General features: G+C 49.6%; 1 protein-coding gene and 2 long non-coding RNA genes across 3 annotated transcripts; 1 reads left to right on the top strand and 2 right to left on the bottom strand.

Annotated features, from left to right (window-relative positions):
* Nucleotides 1–74: 74 nt before the first annotated feature.
* On the bottom strand, nucleotides 75–3,297 carry LOC310691214. Its single transcript, XR_014518389.1, has 2 exons — nucleotides 3,167–3,297; nucleotides 75–2,354 (listed from the first exon to the last, which is right to left on the bottom strand). It is a non-coding gene; the product is annotated as an uncharacterized lncRNA (long non-coding RNA).
* On the top strand, nucleotides 2,318–19,183 carry ORAI3 (ORAI calcium release-activated calcium modulator 3; the record flags this gene model as incomplete). Its single annotated transcript, XM_083470775.1, has 2 exons — nucleotides 2,318–3,313; nucleotides 14,932–19,183. The coding sequence occupies 2 exons, from the start codon at nucleotides 2,318–2,320 to the stop codon at nucleotides 15,520–15,522; spliced, it is 1,587 nt and encodes a 528-aa protein (XP_083326901.1). The 3' UTR covers nucleotides 15,523–19,183.
* LOC310691215 lies at nucleotides 6,953–10,786 on the bottom strand. Its single transcript, XR_014518390.1, has 2 exons — nucleotides 9,194–10,786; nucleotides 6,953–7,798 (listed from the first exon to the last, which is right to left on the bottom strand). It is a non-coding gene; the product is annotated as an uncharacterized lncRNA (long non-coding RNA).
* Nucleotides 19,184–27,584: the final 8,401 nt, after the last annotated feature.

The raw sequence follows: 27,584 nt of genomic DNA on the forward strand, positions 1-27,584 counted from the left end.
GCAGGCCCAACGCAGCACATCTGTGGTCAGATCTCTCGGTTTTAAGACCAAACAATGCGACTTTAAAGCAAAAGTTGGCAACTCTGATTTTTAATTGGGACAGCAGTGCTGGGAGTGGGGGTGGTTGACAAACAGACAGAGAAAGTAATAAATTTATCCCAATAGCAATCTCTGTGTGCTTAGGTATAAAAATCAGGGTAATTATTGTTTTTAAAAACCACATGTACAACAAGCGTACAAACATTGACTCAAATGCTAATCTAATTGTAGGAAATTATCTGGGTAATGTATAAAGATGACATTGTACTGCCATAAAAGTACAATGCTCATAATAAAAAACCAATGGTCTGTCCCTGTGACATTAAAAGCAATAGCTTAACGTTTCGGTGTACCTGTTTCAGAGCAAATATTTTGCTCGGCATTTGGGTGACAAACACAGTGTTTGTAACACAGCCAACGGGGCACCCCAAAATATGGAAAAACGGTTAAGTTTAAGGCTGAACTCCTATACAGTGGTACCTCAGGTTACATACGCTTCAGGTTACAGACTCTGCTAACCCAGAAATATTACCTTGGTTTAAGAACTTTGCTTCAGGATGAGAACAGAAATTGTGCTCTGGTGGTGCGGCGGCAGCATGAGGCCCCATTAGTAAAAGTGGTGCTTCATGTTAAGAACAGTTTCAGGTTAAGTACGGACCTCCGGAACAAATTAAGTACTTAACCTGAGGTACCACTGTATGCCAGTTTTTCCCAGCCTGATGCCCACAAATATTTTGACTGGCAGCCATTCCTCAGCAAGTGAGTCAAATCATGAAAAGATTTGGTTCAGTTCCTGTTTAAGGTTCAGCTACAAATGAAGTTCTTCCAGGCCAGTTAATGTTCAGCAACTCCTTCAAGCACACTTGACCATCCAGTTCTGGTCAGGTTCACCTGCTCAAATGTAAATATAAGGCATGTTATTTATAATGATTATTTTTTGGCACAGTGATAAAAACCAAACACGCCCTGTGTTGCTGGTGTGGCACTGCTGTGTCGCCTCACGTATGTGTTGTATGTTGACCAAACCTCTTCCCTAAATGAGAAGCCAGCCTCCTGCCCAAGTCTCTGTTTAATGCTTCCCCTCCCAGAGAACTGGTTTCATCTGACGTGCCTTCAAGGAGCGTCCTCCATAGAATCATAGTTGGATGGGACCCTGAGGATCCATTAATGCAGGCATAAGCAAATGCGGCACTCTAGATGTTTTGGGACTACAACTCCCATCATCCCTAGCTAACAGGACCAGTGGTCAGCGATGATGGGAATTGTAGTCCCAAAAATATCTGGAGGGCTGAATTTGCCTGTGCCTGATCTAATGCAACCCTATGCAGAATAGGCAGCTGTCCCATCCGGGGATCAAACCTGCAACCTCAGCACTCTAGCCATCTGGGCTACCCAGGCTGCTCATATACATCAGGTGCTTTTATTATTATTTGTTAGATTTATATACTGCCCTTCATCAAAAGATCTCAGGGCGGGTATGAGGGGGTTTTCTCAGGGTGTGAAGATGAAGAAGCAAAGCTCTTGGCAAGATTCACTTCTCTGCACGTGGCTTGAAAATTAAAATATAATGGAGATACACAACTTTGTGCTTTATTATATTATCTCTTTTTTATTCTCTTTTTTTCTCCTGTCTTTTTTCCCTCATTCCCTCATTTATTTTTCTTCTTCTGTGTTTTTAATTTTAATTTTATTTAGTTTGGTTTTTATTGTATCGCACGTTGTAAACTCTTAATGAAACTGATTAACAGAAAGATCTCAGGGCAGTTCACGAGATAAAAAAATACAAGATAAAAGCACGAACAGTTAAAACAGAAACAACGAAACAATAACCCACCAAAACACATTTAAAATGCTGTAGTAGAATATTAATCGGCCAACGGTTGTACTCTCATATTCTGAATCAGAAAACTCTTTTCTTTCATTCTTTCCCTGGTTTATTATGTTCATATCGCGACCTTCCTCCCAAAGGGGCCCAAGGTAGCAAACAACAAGAGATAAAACATCTTAAAAGGTATTTTTAAGTTCCAATACAGACGCAGCCGGATCTCCAAAGACATGTTGAGAAAAAAGGAAGGTCTTTGGGAGCGGACTATCAGCCTGTGGATCACGGCTTGAGCAGGTTCCCTGGATCCCTTTTACTCCCCGCTTGCCCCTTCAGAGAAGCGAGTTGCACGAAGCTCCAAGGGCCTTATTTCTGAGTAATCCTGCACAGGGCCTGCGCCGTAACCATCTCCGCCCCGGACGGTCCCGCTTCCTGCAGACCAGGCTCCGCTTCGCAATGCGGAGTCTCACCGCGCCTCTCCTACCTCGCAGGGCTGTTGGCAGGGTAAAATCGAGCCACGTTCGCGAAAAGGAAACGGATCTTTGCCGCGTCGCTACTTCCCCTTTAAACGCCGCCCGCGGCCAGAGCAAACTCCTCTGTTTCTCTTTCTGCCTCCCTCCCTCTCTCTCCCCGCCCTCCTTCCCTCCCTCTCTCCCTCCCTCCTTCCTTCCCGCCCGCCTTCTCTCGCCCAGCCCCGCCGCCCGAACGAAGCGCAACTTTCTTCGCCCCGGCGCGGCGTCGGATCCGCGCGCTCTCCCGCCAACGGGGCTTCCCCTCCTCTGCTCCCCGACGCCCCTCGACGCCCCTCTTTTCCGCCCTCCTTCCCAGCCACCCACCCCACTTCCTCCCCGCCTCCTCCTTTTGATCTTCGCGGGTCTCGCCGCGCTCCCGCTGCCCCCTCTCCCCAATTTGAGGAGGGCGCCTCCCCCACAACACTTTCCTCTCCGGGCGCCCCCTCCAACCTATGACCGGCTAAACACCTGGCGGCTACTTTCTCCCCGCTTATCCCATCTCCTCCGGGGGTTCCGCCCCCCCACCCCTATTTGCGCCCCCTCTGTTCCCTCCTCGCAGCCCCTCGGAGTTTGCCCGCCCCTTCCAGCCCCCCAACTTCTGCCCCCTCGACCGGCGTTGCTGCTGCTGCGGCCGCTTGTTCCTCCGCGCCGCGCCCGGCCCCGCTGCCCTCCTCCTCCGGGACTGATGAAGGCGGCCGGCGGCTCCGAGGGGGCGGACGGCGACGGGGCGGACGGCGAGCGGGAGCCGTTGAACCCCGAGGCCTCGGAGACGCTGGGCGTCTCGGCCACGTACCGCGAGTTCGTCCGTCGGAGCTACCTGGAGCTCATGAGCGCCAACCAGCACTCGCTGCATGCGCTCAACTGGCGCCGCCTCTACCTCAGCCGGGCCAAGCTCAAGGCGTCCAGCCGCACCTCGGCGCTGCTCTCCGGCTTCGCCATGGTAAGGAGAGACCCCGCGGTTTGGGAAGGATGGAGCCCGACCCGGGGGGTTCCCGCCAGGCCCCCCGGGGCGCCCTCCCCCTACACACACGAGGTTTTGGTCTCGCAGCGCGCGTCTCGTCCAGGGCTGGTGGGAGCCGCAGTCCAGAGCGCATGGAGGGCGCCAGGTTGGCGAAGGCTACTCTGACATTCCTTGGCGCGGGTTGGACTAGATGACCCTCCGGGTTCCCTTCCAACTCTACCCTTCTGTGATTCTAACCCCAAACCTGGCTGTTTTTTGGACTATGACTTCCACCATCCCTAGTCAGCAGGACCTGTGGTCAGGGATGATGGGAATTGTAGTCCCCAAAGAGCTGGAGACCCAGGTTTGGGAAAACTGTTGTAACTGTACTTCCCCACTCCACCCCACCCCAGCCCAGAAATAACCCAGACCTGCTGATCCCCTGGCCATATAATGCTTCCTAACTGAGTGCATCCCTCACATTGCCCAGAGAACACAGAAGCAACAGCACTTGTTCCAGGGATGTAACCGCTAGGCACTGTGCTCACTTTCTGAAGAACTTATGGGCCCTGCTTCCTTTTCACACCCTGCTAAGCCTGCTTACGGTTTTCTCCTCCAAGGAGAACCTGGACATCTCCCTGCACTAACCACTGGTCATTGCTTCCCTTGTCCCAGATAATCCTAGTACATTAACTATTGCAGCCTTCGATCTCCTGTCTGACTCCCTGGCTTGTGGTTCAAGGAGGGGGTGCTTCCCAGAGTTATGAAAAGAGCCTGGGAGTTTTGACCAAAATCTACTCTTTTTGTAAAACAGGATCAGGTCTTTCCAGAGCGGTTCCATGCAGGACACTTGAGGACTGGAATGTGAGTTGGTGGGTTGGAGCAGACAAGTTAGGTGTGGTTCCCGCCATTATGGTAGATTCTTCTTTCTCTCTCTCATCCTCGCTTATCCTTTCCAAAATAGGGTGGAAAGCTTGAGATGCTTTCAGCCTAGTGGTCCTTCTGTGCGGCTGTTGTTCAGCTGCAGTGAGCATGTAGGAACAGGGCCCGGTCCTTGCAAGAGAAGACAGATTCGGGAGTGCTGACTTGCCGCTGAGCTAAAAAACTAAGCCAGCAGCTGGGGAACGGATGTTGATTTGGAGAGAGACCTCAAATCCCCCCAGCCTCTTCTCCTTCCAAACAGATCTGTAAACAACCCCAAAGAGTCTTGCGGCATTTTAAAGGCAAGACCTTTTGTTGTGGCACATGTTTCTGTGGACCAGTAGTCCCTCCCAATATTGGGCTGGTTTTTTGTTTTGCAAGTGCAAATAGGCCATGGATGTAATGATGGCACTTTAGTGATGGGTTTAAACTGTAATGCCCACGCTTCTTCCTTCTTCATTTATTGCCATCTGGAGGTTCATTTCTGATGCTATAGTACAGAAAATCCACCCCAGAACATTTTTGGAATAATAAAAAAAGAAAATACAGGATTTCATCAGGAAGTTGTGGGACATTTACTGACTCGAAACAAAGCAGTATGTCCACCCTGAAACGCACCCCTAATGTTCGAAGGGGCCCTAAGTGTATCTGATTGTGTCCACAAAAGCTTATGCCACAATAAGGCAGTCTTTTGATGTGCTTAAGAATTTGGTGTGTGCTGCAATGTGACTGGAATTCAGATCCTGGGTGTCTTGGAAAGGGATCTGTCTTTCCCACATAGTTTGAAAATACTCTCTGGACTTAGATTTATGTTCCTTGTCATGTGACTTTGCATTTTGGAGCCATCTCAAACCTCCCTCTCTCAGTTCTTCTCCACAACTCTCTTTGCTCGTAGGCCTTAACCTCAGAACGCCAGGGATTCTGCCACACATCAAAAGTAGAGAGGGTGTCTGAGCATGCACAGAGAACCCCTCAATCCAAGTTAACCACAAAATTGTGGCTCCCCTGCATTTCATTGAATGCTTAGACTTGCCACCTTTGACCCCAGCATATTGTGTAAAATAATTCCCATTACAGTTGTAGCTCGGTTTTCGAACGTCTCCATTGACGAACTTTTCAGAACTCGAATGGCCTTCTGGAACAGATCATGTTCGAAAACCAAGGTACCACTGTACTTTTAAAAAAATTAAAAAATTAGAACCCTACATTTTCTTCCAAGATGCAGGGTTTTCCTTCCCAACCCATTTTATGTTCACAACAACCCTGTGAGGTGGGTTAGACTTCGAGAGAGTGATTGGCTCCCTGCAGGACTGAGTGGGGAATTGAACCCTGCTCTCCTAAGAAGACCCTGTGGCAGGATCAGGCCAGAGGCCCTTCTAAATCCAGCATCCTGTTCACACAGTGGCCAACCAGACATTGCCTGTGTGAAACCCACAAGTAGGAGACATGACTCCAATTCTCAGGCCGGCCCTACCATTAGGCAGAGTAAAGCAGCTGATTTTTGGGTGCTGTGGAAGGTTTCTTGTTACTGTATTTTGCAGCCAAGAAAGAAGAGAACCACTTGTGGGCTTTTCTGTCTTCAACGACAAGCCTGACCAGCTGTGTGCCTGAATCTGTGTGTGGGTGCCACCCTACATCAAACTGTCTTGGGCCCATAGCCCGTTTGCCAGTCCACATTGCCAGTGCCTCAAAAATCAGATGCAGAGCTGGGTTCAAAACCTGCTCTGCAATTCCTAATGGTCATTATACAGCCCTTCTTGTTTTTATTATTTATAAGCACCTACAGATTGGCTCCAAATGAGCATACGCAGTGAATTCAGTGAATTGGAGAGTGGAGTGCTGTGCATTGCATTTTCTCAAAGCATCCTTCTTTGATTTTTTTTAACCTTGCCCCTGCCCCCCTCCTGCTGCCACCAGAATAATATATATCTGTTTAACTGAGAACAGGATTGCTTGGAAGCTTCTTAAGAGACACACTGAGTGTGTAACAAATGTCTTACTAATTCCAGACAGAACTCCCAGATACAAGAAATGCACAACTGGGTGAAGGCAGCCTGGGGATATTTGCTTACAGGCAAATGAGTGCCCTGGCCAATATTTCAGCCTGTTGATTGCCAAAAGCATCTAGAAAAGAGGCAGGCAAGGTTGGTGGGAGAGGGAAATGGGACAGGAAATAAAAATGAAATTATACAGATGGACAACTGTTCGGGGGCAGGGAGACATCTAAAGCAAGATGCCCATGTACGGTAATTTGGCACCTCTGGTTTTTAAATGTGCAAGTTCAGGCTACTCATAATAATAATAATAATAATAATAATAATAATAATAATAATATATTTATACCCCACCCATCTGGCTGGGCTTCCATCTGGCTGGTTGATCTTTGCAACCCAAACACTTACAGACTTTTTTTTTTTTTACTTTCTGGTGACCCAAAACTCTCGTTTTGCTTCCCCTTTTCTCCCTTTCACATGGATTCTCCTGGAATTAAGCATCTCGAATGCGGTTTAAACTTCCACTTTGGGGTGTTTCGTAAGTGGGGTGTACGAAAGGACTCAGCCATGTGGAAAGTGAGCGAAACAGCAACACCATTTGGATAGAGTTTAACTTTCTGGTTTTACCAGAAAGAAGGATGCAAAGTTGGACAAAATATCGTGTGTGTGTGTGTGTGTGTGTGTGTGTATTTAGTGTTTGTATTTAAAAAACAAAAACAGCATGCAGTTCAAAGATCCTCCTTTCATTGACATGCTGGCCTTACGAAAATAATTGCTCCTGGTCAGAAGGGAATTACACTGTGCGTATACTTAGAAGCAATGTGTTTTTAGGTCCCTTAGGGGGGGAAATGCAACAACAACCTTCTTAAACTCCTTTTCCAAAGGAAAGGCACTCTGCACATGCTCATGGACTGTTGCCTTGAGGTATTTTGCAGGGTGAGAGAAAGGCATTCTACCTAGGATTGGAAGTGCTTTGCTTAAGATGCCGCCATTCTTCAATAGTTGTAAATGCAGTCTGTATAGTTGGGGGCTCGCAACAAAATGTTGCAGCGTGAAGTGCTTCTGATCCAAAGCCACTCGCACACAGTTAGCATTCTGTATCTACTTGGCATGGTCAGCCCTCACAGCGTTCACCCTCTCAAGGTCCCCACCCCAACTGATTTTCTTAGAAAGCTGCTGATGTCTCGCTCTTGTGGGTGGGTGGAGAAGCAGTGACACACACACACAGCCTGAACATCAGAAATAGAAGGACTGAAAACAGGATGGTGGTGATATGGGGATGATTACACACACACACACACACACACACACACACACACACACACTTGTATCTGATTGAAGTTTCTGCTCTTAAAACCACGCTGTTGGCTTTAGCGGTTCTTGCATGGACCCAGCCTTCAGTTCCGGGCTCCGGATGATTTTCCTCTGCTTTCTTTTCTTCCTGTGATCCCGGGCCGCCCATCCCATCCAGCAGATTCTGGCTTTCTCCCACCTTAGGTAAACTTTCTTTGAAGAACGCCGCACCCTATATCCTGTAGGCTCCTGCTTGCAGTTCAAAACCCAGCAGCATCTGCAAAAAAAAAAAAAGGGGGGGGGGAGACCGACTACCTCCTTTTAAAGAAATCATCACTAGAACATCAATGCACAAAATGCTTGCATATGTATCTGTGCTTGAGGGTGTGTGTTTATTCATTCCTTGTCCTTCTGTTTTGAGCCCGGGTCCCTGTGTGACCATCAGTCCTTTCAACCATCGCCAAATACTTTCCCCCCCCCCCCAGCAGAGCTCCCTATCTCTTGCCTTTTTCAGTTGTCGTTAATAATAATAATAATAATAATAATAATAATAATAATAATTTATTTATACATACGTACATACCCCGCCCATCTGGCTGGGTTTCCCCAGCCACTCTGGGCGGCTTCCAACAAAATATTTAAATACAATAGTCCGTCAAACATTAAAAGCTTCCCTAAACAGGGCTGCCTTCAGATGTCTTCTAAAAGTGTGGTAGTTTTTGTTCTCTTTGACATCTGGTGGGAGGGTGTTCCACAAGGCGGGGCCACTACTGAGAAGGCCCTCTGCCTGGTTCCCTGTAACTTGGCTTCTCGCAGGGAGGGAACCTGCCAGAAGGCCCTTGGCACTGGACCCCAGTGTCTGGGTAGAATGATGGGGTGGAGACGCTCCTTCAGGTATAAGGCTATTGCACGTACGTAGCACATCGTGTGTACTTTCTCCTTTACAACAACCCTGTGAGGTGGCAGGGCAGCATGATGATAACTGTAAGGAAGCCCACGAAAGTCTGTTCCTGGGATGAGAAGCCATGGCTGAGGGACAAAGCCTCTTGCTTTGCATGTAGAACCTCCAGCATCTCCAGGGAGCTTCCTTATGCCGACCCATCTGCCTCAGTGCTGTCTACACTGACTGGCAGCTTCTCTCCAGAGATTCTGGCTGACGTTTTCCCCAGTCCTATCTGGAAGAGCCAGGGATTGAACCCAGTGCCTCCTTGCATGCTCTACCACTGAGCTGCAGTCCTACTGCTTTGCTATATGGCTGTAATATGACCCCCATATTTCGCCTGGATGAATGGGCATATCGCACAGATGGCTTGAACTGAGGTAGTTAACTGATGCCCACGGCGAAATGGGCTGCATGGATTTTCAACGCCGCCGGATCCTAGGCGTGTCTACTTGGAAATACAATCCTGAGTCCCATGGGGCTTATTTTCCCATTATCCGTTGCAAGCGTAGATGTGAAGGCTGCTCCCATGTCTCCTCCATCTGTTCCTTCCTATTGTGGTTGCCTTGGCTCGTTGTCCTTTGCCCTGGCCCCAAATTGGCCCGTTTTAAAAGGCGCTTTCTCTACCTGCATTAAGGTGCCGGACTTTATAAACTGTGGAGTTTTGGACTTTTCTAATCCCCACCTAGACGCAAAGCTGACCTCCAGATGGTCATTCCAGGCCCAACCCACCTCGCAGGGTTGTCGCAGGAGTATAGCAGCAGGGGTGTGGGGCCTGCGTACCCGAGCCGCCCCAGGTTCCCTTGAAAGGAGGGTGGGCTTCAAAGGGAGAAAGCGCAGCGCAGGCCTGGCGCATTTAGATTCCCTGCCTCTTTGGCCAGCCAGGTCCCAAGGCAAGACTGCATTCCGCACGGCGTGATCTCATTTGCTTGTAACCAAAGCAACAGGGGGAGCTTAGTCAGGGAAGGGAGGATCTGAGAAGGGAGACCGGCTGCAAGGCCTATTTCAGGACCAGTTTTTTGGGGTGGGGGAGCTTGTGAAACGCAACGCCAAGAAGGCTCTTCTCTGACGGGAGCGCCATTTGGTTTGGGGGTGGCGGCGTGGGGTGGGCAGATTGGAAATGGAAGGCTGGTGGCTAAGATGCCTGGGCTTTGAGGTGGAGAAGTCTTGAGTTCGAATCTCGCCTCTGCTTAGGCAAGCTGCCACAGTCTCTCACCACCTGCCCTGTAATATGATAGGCCGGGTGGAGAGCGGGGAAGGTCACTGGCTTACCTCGCAAGGTTGTTGTAAGGATCCCTGTGAGGCCCTCTGAGTGCACCCAGAGCTTCTTCTGTCCTGCTTTGTTTAATGAACAGGGACTTTCTCCCATAGGGGGCTGAATCACCAGTTAAAGGTCACCTGGAAATTGTGGGTCACGGCAGAAACCTAGAAAGTCTGTTTCCAAGCCTTGGTCCTGCAGCAGGCGAAATCGTTTGGGAGCAGAGTGCCTCTGGGCACATGCAGAGAGTTCTCATTCAATGGACAAAGCGCAGCCAGTTCCCGCATACATCCAGGCATGCCTGTGGCCTGCACCTCTCATTTTTCGTAGCAATTTGGGGGGCTTCTAGCCTAGTCTTGCTTGGGAGACGATGTATGACCCTGGTGAGTGTGCCTTGCTTACATAATTTGCCTCAGAGGTGCACAAAGACTTTGGGCTTTGGCTTCCCAGGAATGATGGCAAGGCAAATGTGCACTGGGGGCTCTTTGCTTTTTTGCTTGTGAGTTTCCTAGAGCTTGTGAACAGGGCGGCTGCTGGCAGGAGGCCCTCGCTGGGCTGCAGGAGCCAAGAGTTGAACGCTTGGTCAAAATCCCTCAGTGACCCTGTGTGCCTGACTGAGCCGATATTCTGGGTTTCTCGGCCAGTCGCTCTCCAAAGGGACCTCCCAGTGAGGCTCAGAGCGGGTGTGGGGAACTCTGGCCATGAACTTTGTCATTTGGATCACTCTTAAAGCGGAAAATCCTGGGGGCCAAAGGGCAGCAGGAGTGTAGTGTAGTGGTCAGAGCAGGGAGCTGCGTGAGGGAGCCTCCTTTCCTCCCCTCCAAGCAAGGCACAACATTTGCTGCAGATCCAGCCGTAGCTTTCTTCTGGGCCTAGGGCAGAGGTAGCCCATGGTGTTGGACTACAATTCCCATCACCCCCTGACTTTGTGTGGATGGGAGTTGGGCGAGGGCCCAATGACACCTGGAGGTTGCCATGTTGGCTGTCCCTTAGCCATACCTCTCCTGTCTGTCTTCCTCACTCTGCATGTGGGAGGCACTCTGCATATGCTCAGAGGCACTTGTTAGGCTACAGCTGCTGCCACCTAGCCAGCAGTCCTGCCCCCGAAGCTAACATGCAGCTATTGGGGTTTTCTCATGTTTGTACAGCTGTTAATACTCAGTTATTGAGTATTAATGTGTTTCCAGTGGGTGTGGGGAGGCGTTTAGATGAGGCTCCCTTCCCTTAGTCAGCGGTTCTCAAAGGAGAGGGTAGCAAGTGCAGGGGGAAGATTCAAGGACAATCAAAGAAACATTTCAGTGCAATATAGTATCAAAATAAATTTTTTTTGCGGGGGGGGGGGGAGATATACAGTCGTACCTTGGATCCCAAACTCCCTGGAAATCGGATGTTTTGGCTCCCAAATGCCGCAAACCCGGAAGCGATTGTTCCTGTTTTCGAATGTTTTTTTGGAACCCAAACGTCTGATGGGGCTTCCGTGGCTTCTGATTGGCTACAGGAGCTTCCTGCAGCCAATCAGAAGCCACGATTTGATTTTCGAACGTTTTGGAAGTCGAACGGACTTCTGGAATGGATTCCGTTTGGCTTCCAAGGTACGACTGTACAACCAGAAACTACCCACGCGCCTCTTCAAGAGCAATTGGCTATTCTTCTACAGTTCTCCACTGCATATTGCTGTGAACAGGGATTTTCAAGTCTGACAAATATGAAAGATCAGAAAAGAGAAAGGCTTCTTTGTGTTGATGAGGAAACGAGAATGGGAGTCTCATATTAAACCTAATATAAACGAGATTACCCGGCAAAAGCAAGCTCACACCTCTCACTGAGCTTGTATACATACTTAAAGTACATATGTAAGAGGCTCGTCCATAATTATATTTTGGCAGTGATTCATGTTCTTACGTAGCAGCCTCGTTTTATATTTTATGATCATATTATAAAGTAGTTGTATTCTCTGTTGAGTCCAGGCATTGCTGGGAGTTGCTTCTTTTTGTTTTCCAATGCCTTTCTTATTAATAAAAAAATCGGGGCAGTGTGAGCAGCTTTTTATTCCGAATGTGTGGCCCAGAGGGGGGAGGGAATGAGAATCACCGCCATAGGAATAAAATTCACGCTCTGCACATGCTCTTGAGTCACTGCAGCTTTTGGGGGGCCAGGATGTTTGAGAAGAAAATAGAGAAATAGAGCCTTGTCATTGGAGGGCCAGGCCTTGCAGTAGCAGACTGCAATGGGGGGGGCGTGTTTGAACCCTGGCTGTGGGTCCCCCATCCCTTCCCCCCCGACTTTCCAATTCTATCCATTCATTCCCTGTCACCTCCAGCTGAGTCGGTGGCACGTGCTGCCTCGTAGGGCCCTTGCCAGCCAGCTGTCATCACTCGGTTTAATGTGGCCCACTTTCTGAAAATAAGCCCTCGGCCGCCACTGCCTCCCTCCCAGCGTAACTTGACTCAGGGCTTCGAGGTCGGTGGGGGTTAGCTTGCAGTGACGCAGCAGCCCCTCTTAGGGTTACTTTGGGGAGGTTTTTTAAGGCCGCGATTCCGTTTGTTTGGAGGGGCTCCCCCATCTGTCGGGGGAACGGACTCCTTAAACCCCTTGCTCCTCCTTTGCTTCCCAGGCTGTGGGAAACTCTCTTGCTGTGGGTTAAATCCTTCCTTCCTATGCCATTCCCTCCCCCCCTCTCTCTCTCCTCTGCCCCCCAAACCAATCCCCATCCCCATTCTCTGGGGAAACTGCCAAGCCCCTGGGATCCTAGCCAGAGCTGGAGCTGTGAACAAATGGGAATATGGGACACTCTCCTCTCCGCCCCACCATCCCTGCAAAGGGTCCCACTGCCAAGTTGGGGTTTAGCAGGAATGCCGCTTCTAAGGGCAGCCATGATGGGTCTCTGCCTCAGCCGCTGAATTGTGTGTGTGTGTGTGTGTGTTGCCGTGGGGAATGGCACCAAATGCAAGATTGTACAGAGCCCTCATTTTCCGGTTGTTTTCTGCCTTTCCTCCCAGAAGCTCAAGGCAGCGAAGGTGGCCCTCCTGCAAGCCACCTCTTTGTTTCCTCACAACGCTCCCGTGAGGGAGAGCTGCCGACATGCCTACCCAATGAGTTATGTGGGGATTTGAATTCTGGTCTCCCAGATCCTAGTCCCTAGTTCAGCTGTTACACCACACTGGCTCTCTTTGAAAGCACCATGTGGGAGCTGCAGAGATATTGGAGGAGCTGCTCCACCCACTCCCCAGATATCTGTGGGGGACATATTAATTATATTATATTATATTATATTAGTCCCATATCAAGTCACTGCCCCAAACAGCCACATTCAGTTGAAAACTAGAGGCACCAATTGTGAGGCCACAAGTCTTTGGCCTGTCTTCCCACATCGGGATAATAATGCTGGAATTAGGAGGCTGTGGTTCTGAGAATTACTAAGCTATCTCTTTGGAAGTGTTTTGTACCTGCACAGAAACACTATAGCGGCACATATTTTAGCTGTGGTTCTTGCCTCAAGTTGACAAATGACCCTTTATGTCCCTGCCATGACTCTGGCTGTTTCTGGACTGGGCAACCAGTATGTGTGTGGAAACCGCACACAGATTGGTAGAAAGCGGAGAGTTTATTTCAGGGGTTAACTGGAAAGCGGGGTGCAGCCTCTGGGTGGGGTGTTTTGCAAATTCCTCTCAGAATGTGACAGAGGAGTGGCTGGATTTGCTGCGTGCTTTTAGGAGTGCCTGTTCCTCTTCGCTCGTGCTCTGTTTTATTTTGGTAACTAAAACCCCTCATACGAAGACACTGCAGCTTAGATGCTCCCTCATCCCAAAGAAACTCAGGCTGCCATCCTAAACTCAAGACCAAGTCCCTTTGAACTCAGCAGGGCGTAACTTCTGAGCAAACCTGCCGGGTTTTTCTGGGCCTAAGCCAACATGCGGACTGCTTAGCACAGGGGTAGCCAACATGGGGCTCTCTGACTCCTATCAGCCCCAGTTGTGATGACAGCAATGAATTATTATTATACCCCTATACCTGGAGGTCTCAGTGTGGTTCACAGAAAATATCACAAAATATAAAATCAAAATAACAACGATAACGCACTAACACCCCCCACAAAAGTGCCACATTTTTAAAAGGGTATAGGTCAACCAAAGGCCTGGTTAAAAAGGAACATTTTTGCCTGGTGCCTAAAGGTGTGTCATGAAGGTGCTAGGCGAACTTCCCTTGGAAGAGCATTCCACAGACGGGGAGCCACCGCAGAGAAGGCCCGTTCTCGTGTTGCCACCCTCCAGACCTCTCGAGGAGGTGGCACACGAAGAAAGGCCTCAGAAGGTGATCTCAGGGTCCGATTAGGTTCATATGGAATGATGCGGTCCTTGAGGTATTGCGGTCCTGAGCCATTTCAGGCTTTATAGGTCAAAACCAGCACTTTGAATTGGGCCCGGAAACTAATTGGTAGCCAGTGCAGTTGGACCAGGATTGGTGTAAAATGCTCAAACCGTCTTGCTCCGGTGAGCAACCGGGCCACTGAATTCTGCACTAGTTGAGGTTCCCAAACCGTCTTCAGAGGCCTGCGTAAAACCTTGAGGATAACAGAGCACGGACAATGGTAGTTAGGCTATCCCTGTCCAGATAGGGGCGTAGCTGGGCCACCTGCCGAAGCTGATGGAAGGCACTCCGGGCCACTGAGGCCACCTGAGCCTCGAGTGACTGCAAAGGATCCAGTACCCCCAAGCTGCAAACCTGCTCCTTCAGAGGAAGTGGGTTTTTTTAAGGTGCCATTTGGCAATTAGCTTATATACAGTGGTGCCCCGCAAGACGAATGCCTTGCAAGACGGAAAAACTCGCTAGACGAAAGAGTTTTCCGTTTTGGAGGTGCTTCGCAAAACGAATCTCCTATGGGCTTGCTTCGCAAGACGAAAATGTCTTGCGAGTTCCTGCGGGTTTTTTCCCCTTCCCCCCTTTTTCTAAGCCGCTAAGCCGCTTATCAGCTGATCTGATAAGCCGCTAAAAGCCGCTAATAGCGCTAATCTGCTAATCCGTCAATGGGCTTGCTTTGCAAGATGAAAAAACCGCTAGACGAAGAGAATCACAGAACAGATTCTTTTCGTCTTGCGAGGCACCACTGTATCTGAGTTTCTAACACTGCTCTGAGCGTGACTGGCATTGGCCCTAGCCTATTTGGTATCGGATCCTAATTCTGCATGTGTGTGTGTGTCCTTTCTCCCCCCAGGTGGCCATGGTCGAGGTGCAACTGGAGGATTATGACTACCCGCGGGAGCTGCTGGTGGCGTTCAGCGCCTGCACGACGGTGCTGGTGGCTGTCCACCTCTTCGCCCTCATGGTCAGCACCTGCATCCTGCCCAACATTGAGGCTGTCAGCAATATCCACAACCTCAACTCGGTCAACGAGTCTCCCCACGAGCGCATGCACCGCTACATCGAGCTGGCCTGGGGCTTCTCCACAGCCCTGGGGATCTTCCTCTTCCTCACCGAGGTAGTGCTGATTTGCTGGGTCAAGTTCCTGCCCGTCGGAAGCGCCGCCTCCGCTCGGAAGTGCTGCGTCCCCGCTCCGGCCCCTTCCGGCGGCAACGCCACCGCCCCGGCCCCGACTTCGGCCTCTCCGGACAACTCCGGGTGGAACGCCGCCATGGCTTCCACCATCATTATGGTCCCGGTGGGCGTGGTCTTCATCATCTTCGCTTTGCATTTCTACCGCTCGCTAGTGGGGCACAAAACGGACCGGCACCAGCAGGAGCTGGAGGAACTCAACCAGATCAAGTACCAGCTCGATGGAGAAGCCACGGCGCTGCAGGTGGTGTGAAGCTTGTTGGCCTGGCCCACGGCTCCCGGGACGGTTGTTATTTCCAGGAGAGGAGGCACTGCCTTGCAGATGTCCCGATTACCGGCTCGGTTGGGGGGACCGCGAAGTCGCTGGTACAGTTGGAACTTTATCAAAAGTGGCTGTGACCTCTCCTCTTTCTATTTTTATTTTTTGCTTTTTTGGAAGGTGTTCCTTCCGCCCGCAACCTTTATAACAAAATTATTTCATGTCCCCCGGAAAAAATAAAAAGGAAAAGGGTATATGAAACGCAGAAGGATTTCTTGAAATGGAAAAGGAGCCGCAAACTTGAATTCCCTGCCCAAATTCCCGCTGCCCGATGGAGTTTCCGGGATGCACTGAAATGTTTACCGAACGTGGCCTTTGAGTAAAGAGACGGCACTTTCCCCCTGGGACAAGGGTGGCGGCTTTGCTTATTTGGTTGCGGTTTGTTTTCTTGTGGCTTTGTTCGCTCTTGCAGTCCCCCTCAAAACCAGAGAGAGAGAAAGGTGTCACTCAAACGAGCTGGGATTTAAAAAAAATGGGTAGGCGGGTCTGAGTGAGTCAACCTGCCTTGCCATTTGTCTTCCTCCTCACTCCAGGAAGAATATCTCTATGGCTGGGATGGAGAACCTCTGGCCCTGGGTTCAAGTCCAGACCTCTCTTTCTGGCCCCCAGGGGGCTCTCTGTAGGAGGCCACTGCCCCTGTTCCCAGGCCACAGTCCTCATTGGTCCTGCTTTCCGTCTTCCTTGAGTGTTTTTGCCTGGCTGGAATGTGCCCTTGAAATCTGACGACGATTCTTCCTTTCCTGAGCAGAGAGGGCTTAATGTAAGTGCATGGACAGGCATCGGCCTATTTTGTGAAGGTAGAAATTCACAGTCTGCCCACTTTTGCCCCACGTACCACTACCAAGTAGGCCCCAGAAACTTGGCTAGATGGGAATGCAACTGCACAAACAGCGAAATTATTTTAGCCCTCTAGTTGCTTATATTCCCTATAAGTCCTCTAAACTTAAGGAACCAATCTCTGACTGTTGGCCATCCTGGCTGACAGTCCTGATAAGAGTTGGGAACCCAATAACATTGGGGCAGCCACATGTTTTCCAGCCCTGGCCGGACTGTTGATTGCCACTGCTAGCCATCCTGTTGTTTTCCATCAGCACCACCGCAGGCTGTGTGCCTCTGAACTGGCTGGCCAAGGGCTGGACCAGCTCTGGAAGTGGGGGTTGCTAAGCAACGGCAACATCTTCCCTTCCTCCCAGTGCTGGCAAGAAAGCTAGGTGGGGGATGCAGCCTAATGGCAGCAGTGAGGCACTCGGCTCCTGAGGTAAGAGAAAGGATGTGGGCAGTTTTAGCAGAGTGGTGTGTGTTTTGTGCGCACATGAAAGACACACACACACACACACACACACACACTCCCCACACACAAATGCACACTGTGTCCCTGGTCCCAGGCAGCAGTTTCTAGAGAAACCCTGTCTTCCCAGATATCGAGCAAGGGAATGTTTTCAAGATGACTCATTCCCTTGGGTGGTGTGGAAGACCGGTTCTTTTTCTCTATAGAAGGACAGTTCATCCTCAGCTGCTGGGCTTGAAGGGAAATGGTATATTTTTGTTGGACAAGGAGGAAGCGGACGACTTGAAGGAATATCTGAAGCTGAACCACCCACAGCTGCTGGTGTTCTTTTTTCCGCTTCTTCTTTTTTTTAGGGGGGGGGTGTTATCCATTCTGTTCCTACAAAATACCCCTTGCGTACAAGCGGACAGACCAGCGCTTTGTGTGTGAACTGTTCATCACGAGACCCCCACAGCAAATTATTTATGTGGCCCTGAATCACACAGTTATCTGAATCCTTGCGATGGGAGCTTGTGGCCAAGGTGTTGAGCAATCTCCTGTTCCCACCGACATCCTGCTCCACCCAGCCTAGCCTGCGATCTTCAGAGGCCTGCTATTATGATTTGAGGTGACCCCAGTGTCAGGAGGAGGGGGCAAATTTGGCCCAGCTTTGCAACTTTTCCCAGCAAGTTTTGAAAAACTTGGTGGCAGCCCCTGAGTTGGCCCACATCTGCCTACATGAGCCTTGAGTTCTCTTTGCTGGATCAGGCTAGAGGTTAGGTCTCCAACGCGGTGCCCTCATACACCCCCTTTGCCCAAGACCTGCCTTTCCCAGTTTTTAAAATGAGGATTTTGCGGAGGCCTTTTTTGTTGCTATTTGGTTGTGGGGGTGCCTTTTTTCAAATCTGTTTTATTTGTTGTGTGTATGGGGGGAAGGCCAGTGTTTTGCCTGTTGTTTCCGTGTGTGCGTGTATTTCTGATCGCCCGATCAGATTTCTGATTTTTTATCTGTGAAATGCGTGTGTGTGTGTGTGTGTATTTGCCACCCATGACATTTTCTTAAAAATCCCAGGCCCAATGAGGTCTGATAACCCTGCACTAGTTTAGGACGCAACTCGTTTTTATAGACGGGATATTTAAAGCGAGACATCGCCTGATATGCATTCTTAAAAACAAACAAGGAAGTAAAGCAGCTGCAAGTTGCTTCTGGTTGAGCTAAGGAACTGCTGTTTCCTCCTCGGATGTTCATCTGCTCAAAATCAGTCTTCCTGCCATCTGCTCCCCTCCCCTCGCAATGACTTAAAGAGAGACACAGGGACCTACAGGAAAAGTAGCTTTTGTGAGTGGGGGAGAGTCAAGAGGTTTTGAATGGGCAAAGGAGGACTTTTTAAAACATCCTTTCCTCCTCTCCGTGTTCTCTACTCACCGTTGCAGATGTTTTATTTGCTTAATGAAATGCCTTTTGGGTGTGAGGGTGGGGGCACACATCCCTAGTTAAAAGCCGATTCACATTTCTAGTGAGCCGCTAAAGTTGTCGCTCATGACTTAGCAAAGGAGAAAAGGACTGAAGGCAGTCCAGGATGTTGCTGATCATTTCCTGGCGCACAATGTTTATTTTATTTATGTATTTATTTTACAAGGCTTATACACCGCTTGACTGTAATAAAACCTCAAAGCAGTTTTCAAGAAAGAATAAAACATTATTAGCAAACAGCGGTTAAAAATGACTATTAAAGCATTCAAAAATAATTCGCAATTAACAGGAAGCTAAAAACCAGATTAAAACACATGCCAATATTACTACATGTCTGGAGAGACTTGCCTAACCAGAAATGCCTAATATTCAGCACAATAAGGAGTGTTAATAATAGGCTATTTGGGGGACGGACAGACTGTATAAACTCTGGCTAGCCAATGCGGTACCCTCTTTCTTAGACTCCAGCTCCCATCAACCTCAGCCAACATGTCTAATGGTCAGGAAATGATGGGAATTGGAGTCCCAATAACCATGGTCGGTGTTAAAAGCTTACTATGAGCCACACCAGTTCAGTAGCTTGTACGCCTCAAGACAGACATTGCCTTGGCTTTTAAGCATTGTTTTCCCTTTAAGGAGGAATTGTTTAATTTGCATATTTAGCCACATGAGGCTGGGGAGGGGGGTTCACACATGGGGACAGAACACGCTGTATGTCTCAGTATGCACTTGACCATGTATATCTGTTCCGCTCTATCATTGGTGGAGCAAGGGAGACCAATTTCTGGCAATTTTTATTCTGTATATTTTTAAAATGAAAAATAAATCTTTTTTTATGGGGGAAAAAAGCAAAAGTTGTCCAAGTTAACTTTATGGGAACTATAGATTGTGAGCCACAGTTGGCCATTTTTCATTTTCATCGTTTGTATGTGTGTGTGTTTGTGTTTTTTGTTTTTCTAAGGAAGTGTGCAACATTTATTTCAAGCTGCTCTTTGGCACCATATATGTACTATTTCAGAAGGCAGAAATGTGTAAATATTCTTTCCCCCAAAATAACATATATACAAGAACATATCCCTGCAGGTTGAAAGCTAAGACAGAAAGGGATTCCCAGCCTAGCCTTCAGCCTGGCCAGCTACTTTTCTATATGCAGGTATTTTTGCTACCTGTGGGAGCATTTGCCTGGCAAGTTGGCCCAATGGCTCTGTTGAGCTGAGATACCAACTTAATGTTCAACCTCAGTGACACTTCCACTTACAAAACAGCCACTAGTTGGAGGTATAAAGTACTTGTTCATCACTGTTGATGCTACTCAAAGTTGAGTAGTACCACTAAAATTACTGCTTGTAGCGAACAACTGTTGTTCTTAAGGTAGGTGCAAGCACACCCGTGGTAGGAATGCTCCCTGCCGAGTTTTGCTTGGAGCAGGTTCTGGACTCTGTTTTTAGAGTTTGTTATCCAATTGTGTATTTGCTCAAATGGTTTTTGGACCAGTTTTCTGTTTGGCATAGTGAATGCTAGCATTATGCTCAAAACAGGTCTAATCATATCTGATCAGGAGCTGTGTGCAACTCAGATACTTGCATATCTAAATATTTACCTACTGCATGTGTTCAACCGGTTGTTCTTAAGAAATCAACAAAATTTTAAAATGCCGTTATATGGTTTCCTCTCTCTCAGCTGCCTTCTTGAAGTATGTGTTAAGCTAACCAGTGGTTGTCTGACTTTCCATTTCTTTTTTTGAACCTAAGTTCTCTCTTCTTCTTCTTTTATTTGCTCAAAGTGCTGTGTAATGATGTGTGGTTTTGTTTTTTAAAAAATAGGTCCCGATCTGTTAATGTTTTCCCCACGTTTCCTGCCATTGCCGTTCCAGCCCACTTCTCCTTTCTCTTAACGTTTTGACTCTCTTCTACAGCAATCACTCCGGATCTGTACAGAACAGCAGAATTAGGTGGCAGAATGTGGAGCTGACAGAATGGACTTCCACTACTGCAGACTGCAAGCGTGGAATTGGCATTTACCCTGCCGGTCTAGTATCCCGCAGGTCTCATGAGGCTCATTTGAGTGTATATAGCCTTGTGTCTTCTGCAAGAGATTCTGCCAATCCAAACACCTCCGCAGCAGCTGAGCACCGGTGGTCTGTCACCCGATCTAACACAGGATGTAGGGAACTGATTTGAGGACCTCTGCATATCTTGATGGTGTCTCAGAGGAAGCCGTGGTTGCATGGATGGAGAAAAGATATTCTCCCTCTCTCTCAAGAGTCTGAGAACCTAGGGCAATCTAGCAAAGGTGAATATTTGTGGAGATTCTTCAGCAGAGGCAACAGGAAGTACTTTCCAGAGTCAAATGATGGGTTTTGCTGCTGGAGGCAGGATGGTTTCAGATTGGATGGGCAACTGTGTTAAGATTCTTGCATTGCAAGGGGGTGAACTAGATGAGGAGGGTTGCTACTGAGCTCAGGTTCTGCTTGCAATCTTCTCGTGGGCAATGTGATTACGGTTCTGAGTGAGATGGACCTCTGGCCTGAACCAGCAGAGCTGCCCTTAGGGTCCCCATCTCCTAGAAAGTAACTGTTCCCGAAAACCTAAGTACTTGAAATGAGTGCAAGAGCATACATTTATTATTGCATTTATATTCTGCTCTTTCTTCCAAGGAGCTCAGGGCAGTGTCTATGGTTCTTTTATCCTCACAACAACCCTGCAAAGTGGGTTAGGCCGAGAATGAGTGGCCCAAGATCATCCAAGGAGAGGGGATTTGAACCTGGAGGACACATCCACACCAGACATGTCAAGCGCCTTGAGGTGACTTTTAACAGTCATGGCTTCCCCCAAAGTACAGTGGTACCTCGGTTTAAGAACAGTCCGGTTTAGGAACGATTTGGTTTACAAAGTCCGCAAAATCGGAAATAGTGTCTTGGTTTGGGAACTTTACCTCGGTCTAAGAACGGAATCCGAATGGTGGAAGGGCACTGGCGATGGCAGGCCTCATTAGGGAAAGAACAGTTTTGGTTTTAAGAACGGACTTCTGTAATGGATTAAGTTCGTAAACTGAGGTACCACAGTATCATGGCAACTGTAGTTTGTGGTTGTGGAGAGTTGTTAGGAGACTCCTGTTCCCTTCTCAGAACTAGAATTCCCAGAGTTCCCTTGGAAAGGAAGGCTTGATTGTTAAACCACTCTGGGGATTGGTGTGCCCTTTCAAGCTGCAGAAATGCCTCCACAGCTGGCTCTCTTTTGCCTCTCCTCATTCCGTTCCTTGTTTTGGAACATTTGTCTCTTCCCACCCCCCACCCCTGGGCTTTGACAACTCTTGATCTCGCAAGGCCCTCCCGTCCCCTCCCTTCTGGACAAGAGCTGAACTATATATATAATCCCTTTCGAACCCTGGCTGTGCTCCCAGGTTGGTGAAATGTTTACGCTGTCTGGGAATACTCCTGGTCCCAGCTGGGAAGAAGCCAAGAAGGCCTGAGAAACGGAGAGAGAAGGTCAAAAGCAGCAGTGGGCTGAGACAGTGTCTCATTAATGTTCCAGGCTGGATGGGAGCAAGAACACAGGGTGGCTGGGATTCTCTCTCTCTCTCTCTCTCTCTCTCTCTCTCTCTCTCTCACACACACACACACACACACACACACAGTATTTATGTACCCTCCAAGGTTTGGAAGAGAAAACTAGGCAAGCTTTGGGCTTCCATGCAGGTTCCAAAGTACACACTTTCACGTGTGTGATGTAGCCAGAGGGGTATCAGCCCCAAGTAAACACCCATCCCAGAATCTTCACCCTGTTATCGTGAGGTACTGAACCTGCTGCTCTCCAGATGTTGAACGTCAATAATGATGGTGATGATGATGATTAATTACTTATACCCCACCCATCTGGCTGGGTTTCCCTAGCCACTCTGGTCAGCTTACAGCATATATTGAAACATAACAAAACATCAAACATTAAAAACTTCCCGATACAGGGATGCCTTCAGGTGTTTTCTAAAAGTTATGTAGTTCTTTATCTCCTTGACATCTGAAGGGAGGTTGTTCCGCAGGGCGGGTGCCACTACCGAGAAGGCCCTCTGCCTGGTTTCCTGTAACCTCGCTTCTCGCAGGGAGGGAACTGCCAGAAGGCCCTCGGAGCTGGACCTCAGTGGAATCGCTCCTTCAGAAATATTGGGCCGAGGCTGTTTATCAACACCAAACAGCATTGACAATGGCCAGGAACAACTGGGGGTGGGGCACAGTCTCCCCAGCTGTTATGTACTGAGTTGAATAGGATCCAAACTGCAGCAGTCTGATTGGTCCTAGAACAATAGGATCCAAATTGCAGCAGTCTGATTGGTCCTAGAACAATAGGATTCAGAATGCAGCAGTCTGATTGGTCCAAGAACAATGCAGCAGTATGATTGGTTGGCAGGAACCACCCAATCATGCTCCAGATATAAGTGAATCCACAACCTGATTGGCTTACAGTAGAATTCCAGAATTAACCAATCATGTACAGCCCATTGTGTAAATAATGTATATAAAGCAGAGACTTTGAGGAGACTTTCATTCATTCCTCCTCACCACTATGAGCTGAATAAAGAGCATGAAATCACTTTGCGACTCTGAGTATATTTCACTGGCGACGAAGGTGGGATCCCGCTGAGCTGACTGCCACACACAGCACCGCAGCACCGCCACCTGCCGCACCGCTGCCTCGCACTGTGTATCCAGGCTTCAGCTCCGGGACACAAGGAAATCAGAATGGCAACCGACAGCAGCTTCTCGCCGTTCAACCCAGCATCTGGAGACTGGGAAGCGTACGCCTCCCGTTTCACCTTCCTTCTAGAAGCCAAAGGGATCACTGATGAAGAAGACGCCAAGAAGAGGGCGATATTCTTCAGCATCTGCGGAGAGGAGACATTTGAAATCGCCCGGGCTCTCCTTGCACCTGAAGACGTCGCTACTGTTCCATACAAAACAATAATGGAACAGCTGAAGGGGCACTTTTCGCCACAGCCCTCAGTGGTGGCTCGTCGAAATGCCTTCTACGCAAAGCGGCAAGCCCCTGGGGAAACCATAACTGGGTTTGTGACCTCTCTCCGCCAAGCTGCCCGGTTCTGCAACTTCTCAGAGCTGGAGAACATGCTTCGTGACCGCCTCGTCGGTGGCCTGAAGGATGAGAAGCTGCAACGACGCCTCTACGCCAAGAAGGACCTAACGTTCCAGGTCGCTCTGGAGGAGGCCCTGGCAACGGAAGCTGCCAAGAGGTCGACGCAAGAGGCACGGCCGAGCCTGCCACCCCAACCGAGGGTCCACCATGAAGACCTCACCGATGACTCAGGATCTGACAGGGAGGAGGTGCACCGAGTACAGCAGCGCACTCAAGCAGCCCACATACCACAGCGGCCTCGACGAGAAGGAGGGAACTGCGCAAGCTGCGGGGAAAGTCACGAGAGGAGGACCTGCCGTTTCCGCAACGCAGAGTGCAGGCAGTGCAGAAAATTGGGACACATCGCCCGGGTGTGTCGAGCTCGGCCCACCCGACGCCAGGCATCAGATGACCAATCCAAGAGCCCCAGGTCCCGGGGCCCAACGCACCAAGGCAACTCTACGGAGCTCACGGACCTCCAGGTATACCAGTTGCCCCACCCCAACGTAGAGAAAATTTATGTAGAGGTACAGATAGAGGGGGCCCCATGCCGCATGGAGCTTGACACGGGTTCAACTCTATCCATAATCTCGGCAAGGACCTTAAGGAAACTGTGTCCTACTGGGGGTCCCAAACTCAGGCCGGCCCCATTCACCCTCCGGGACTTCCAGAAACGTAAGGTCCCCACAATGGGGGTGGGGACCTTCAGGGTGCAATACCGAGGGCGGACGCGGCAACTGGACTTGCTCGTGGTCAAGGGCCCCTACATTAGCTTACTGGGATTGGCATGGTTTGGACCACTGGGGCTAGCCATCACCGGGGTGAACCACACTACCTTACAAGTGGACGTGGACGCCATCTGCAAGGAATTTCCAGGGGTTTTTGATGGAAAATTGGGACAGTATACGGGGCCCCCCATTGCTCTACAGCTTGACCCCGCAGTACGACCGGTCAGGCTCAAGGCCCGCCGGGTCCCGTTCGCCCTGAAACCCCGTATAGACGAGGAATTGGACCGGCTCGTGGAGCAAGGAGTGCTGGAGCCAGTGCCTAATGCCCCCTGGGAAACCCCAATCGTCACACCCGTCAAGCCCAATGGTTCGGTCCGCATCTGCGCAGACTACAAATGTACCATAAACAAGGCCCTCACGGCCCATGCATACCCAGTGCCAGTGGTCAGCCATGTCCTTGCCACCCTGGCTGGGTCGAAAATTTTTGGCAAGCTGGACTTGGCCCAAGCATATCAACAGCTGCCAGTAGATGAGGCCACAGCAGAGGCACAGACGATTGTGACGCACAGAGGAGCGTTCAGGGTAAAGCGGCTGCAATTCGGTGTCAGCGTGGCACCAGGCATATTCCAGAATCTAATGGACTCGCTCCTTAAAGGGATTCCTGGTGTCACCCCCTTCTTCGATGATGTGTTGATTGCCGGGCCCACACCAGAGGAGTTTGAGGACCGCCTCCGCACTGTTCTGCACCGTTTCCAGGCGGCGGGTCTCAAGGTGAAGCGGGAAAAATGTCTACTAGGAGTGCCTCAGGTGGACTTTCTGGGATTTATGGTGGACGCAGAAGGGGTCCACCCGACTGGGGACAAGGTACAGGCCATCTGTGATGCCCCAGCACCCAAGAGCAAGACTGAACTTCAGGCCTTCTTGGGACTATTGAACTTTTACCATTCCTTCCTTCCCCACAAGGCGGCGGTAGCAGAGCCCCTACACAGACTCCTGGACAAGCGGGCCCCTTGGGTGTGGGGCCAGCGCCAGGAGGCTGCATTCCAGGCAGTCAAGGACTTGCTTGTCTCAAACTCGGTCTTGGCACACTTCGACGAGAGGCTGCCGGTGGTGCTAGCATGCGACGCCTCACCCTATGGCATTGGCGCTGTCCTGGGACACCAACTCCCGGATGGAAGAGAGGTACCGGTGGCATACTTTTCCCAGACACTCAACGCAACCGAGCGGAACTACTCGCAAATAGACAAGGAGGGTTTGGCAATCGTGAAGGGAGTAAAAAAATTCCATGATTTCTTGTACGGGCGGCCCTTCACCGTGGTGACTGACCACAAGCCGTTGCTTGGCTTGTTTGCCCCCGAAAAGCAGACCCCCCAAGTGCTGTCTCCTCGCGTCCTCAGGTGGTCAATTTTCCTTGCCAGCTACCAGTATGCACTGATTCACCGCCCGGGGAAGGCGATGGGCCATGCGGACGCCCTCAGCAGGCTACCACTACCGGAAACAGGCCCCGACCCAGCACCTGCACAAGAGGTTATGAGCCTGGAGCTGCTTCCCGACCGCCCCATTCAGGCACAAGAAGTTGCACGGCATTCCAAGAAAGATAGGGTCATCTCCCGGGTCCTGGACTGGGTGTGGAGGGGATGGCCCAGCAGCAGCCCTGGGCCAGAATTCGCTGGCTACACAACCCGCAAACATGAACTGTCAGCCCACAAGGGGTGCCTGTTATGGGGAAGCAGGGTCGTTGTTCCCCAGCCCCTCCGCAAAAGGGTCCTCACAGCCCTACACGAGACACACCCAGGGGTAGTAAGAATGAAGGCCCTTGCCAGGAGTTATGTGTGGTGGCCAGGGATCGACGGAGAGATAGAGGCCTGGGTCAAACACTGCCAGGCCTGCCAAGAATCCCGCCCAGATCCCCCAAGGGCTCCAGTCCAGTCCTGGGAGTCCGCCCGAGCACCATGGTCACGCCTGCATGTGGACTTTGCTGGCCCCTTTCAGGGGAAAACATTCTTCATAGTGGTGGACTCCTACACCAAATGGCTGGAAGTCGCACTGGTACCGTCCACTTCCACATCCGCAGCCATCCGGGTACTACGCAGGCTGTTTGCAACCCACGGGCTCCCTGACACTCTCGTCTCAGACAACGGGACTGCATTTACGTCAGGAGAATTCCAAACCTTCACAGCGCAGAACGCCATCCGCCACATCCGTTCAGCGCCTTCTTAACTTTGGGTGCATTAGGATTTGCTGTGGTTACTCTTTAGGGAGAGGAAAAGGACATTCAACAAAGCCTGCAAACACGCTCCTTTGCTGAAGTTGCAACCTTTGGGTGTGGGCAAACAGACGTTCTGGTAAATAAGTGTCAGAAGGGTTGTAGCTGATCTGGCGTTCTTCCAATGTGGACTACTTCCATAGCCCCTGTAGTCCAATTACATCTGATGAGTGCCATGTTTACTACCCCTTGGCTAGATAGTGACTCTTGCCATTGAAAAATGGTTTCAGACATGTGTGGATTTCACAGTCACTATAAGCAGGGACAGTCAACCCCTGGCCCTTAAGATACTTTGGGCATATCACTCTCCTCAGCCTTGGCCATTGTGGCCAATTGTCAAGGATGATGGGAATTATAGTCTGAAAACATTGGAAGAGTACCAGGTTGATCTGGTTCACACTGAGAGGCAGATAGGAATCAGGAGTTGCCAGGGATAGCTTCTGGGACTTTACACATGCAAACCATGTGCTCTGCAATGGAGTTATAGCCACACCACCTTTGTGGAAAGGTACAGGGGTCAAAATCAATCTGCCACTAATCCTCTTGTTCCTGCCTATGTAGTTGTAGAGATCAGCCAGAGGTTAAATTTTTAGACCTGAACATGTGGTGCCCTCTGGCGGAAAACAAAATGAGTAGCACACTCTACTCTTTTAACCCCGTCCTGCACACATCTCAATACTGTACTGCTTTCAAAAGGGGGAAAGGAATCCTTTGACCGAAATAGGGTGTCTGCCTTTAGCTTTAAGACCCTGGAAACATTTTTTTAAAAAAGCAAAAACAAATAAATACACAATTCTTTCTCAGTTTGGGAATTTCAAACACATCTGCAAATTGAATTGGCATGGTCAAGTTCATTTGTAGCTTGCTTTTCAAGAAAGAAGAGGTTGAAGCAGACATTTAAGTCTGCTGTATCAGTTACTGACTAATTGTTTTATTATTTCAGCTTCTATCCTCTGTTCTTTGGGGCTTAGGATGGGTTTAAAAAACCAACACTTTTTGTGTGGGGGGGGGGAGGAAATACTATAAATGCAAAATACACTGTTTACATAATTAAATAAAATCAAAATCTCCTGTGTCATTGGCTTGGTCCTGACTTGACAGATGTTGGCCCAGCCAAGAAATGTCACATCATTTCCTA

Source organism: Podarcis liolepis, assembly GCF_965112155.1.
Source record: "Podarcis liolepis genome assembly, chromosome: 13".
In the NCBI taxonomy this organism is placed as follows: domain Eukaryota; kingdom Metazoa; phylum Chordata; class Lepidosauria; order Squamata; family Lacertidae; genus Podarcis; species Podarcis liolepis.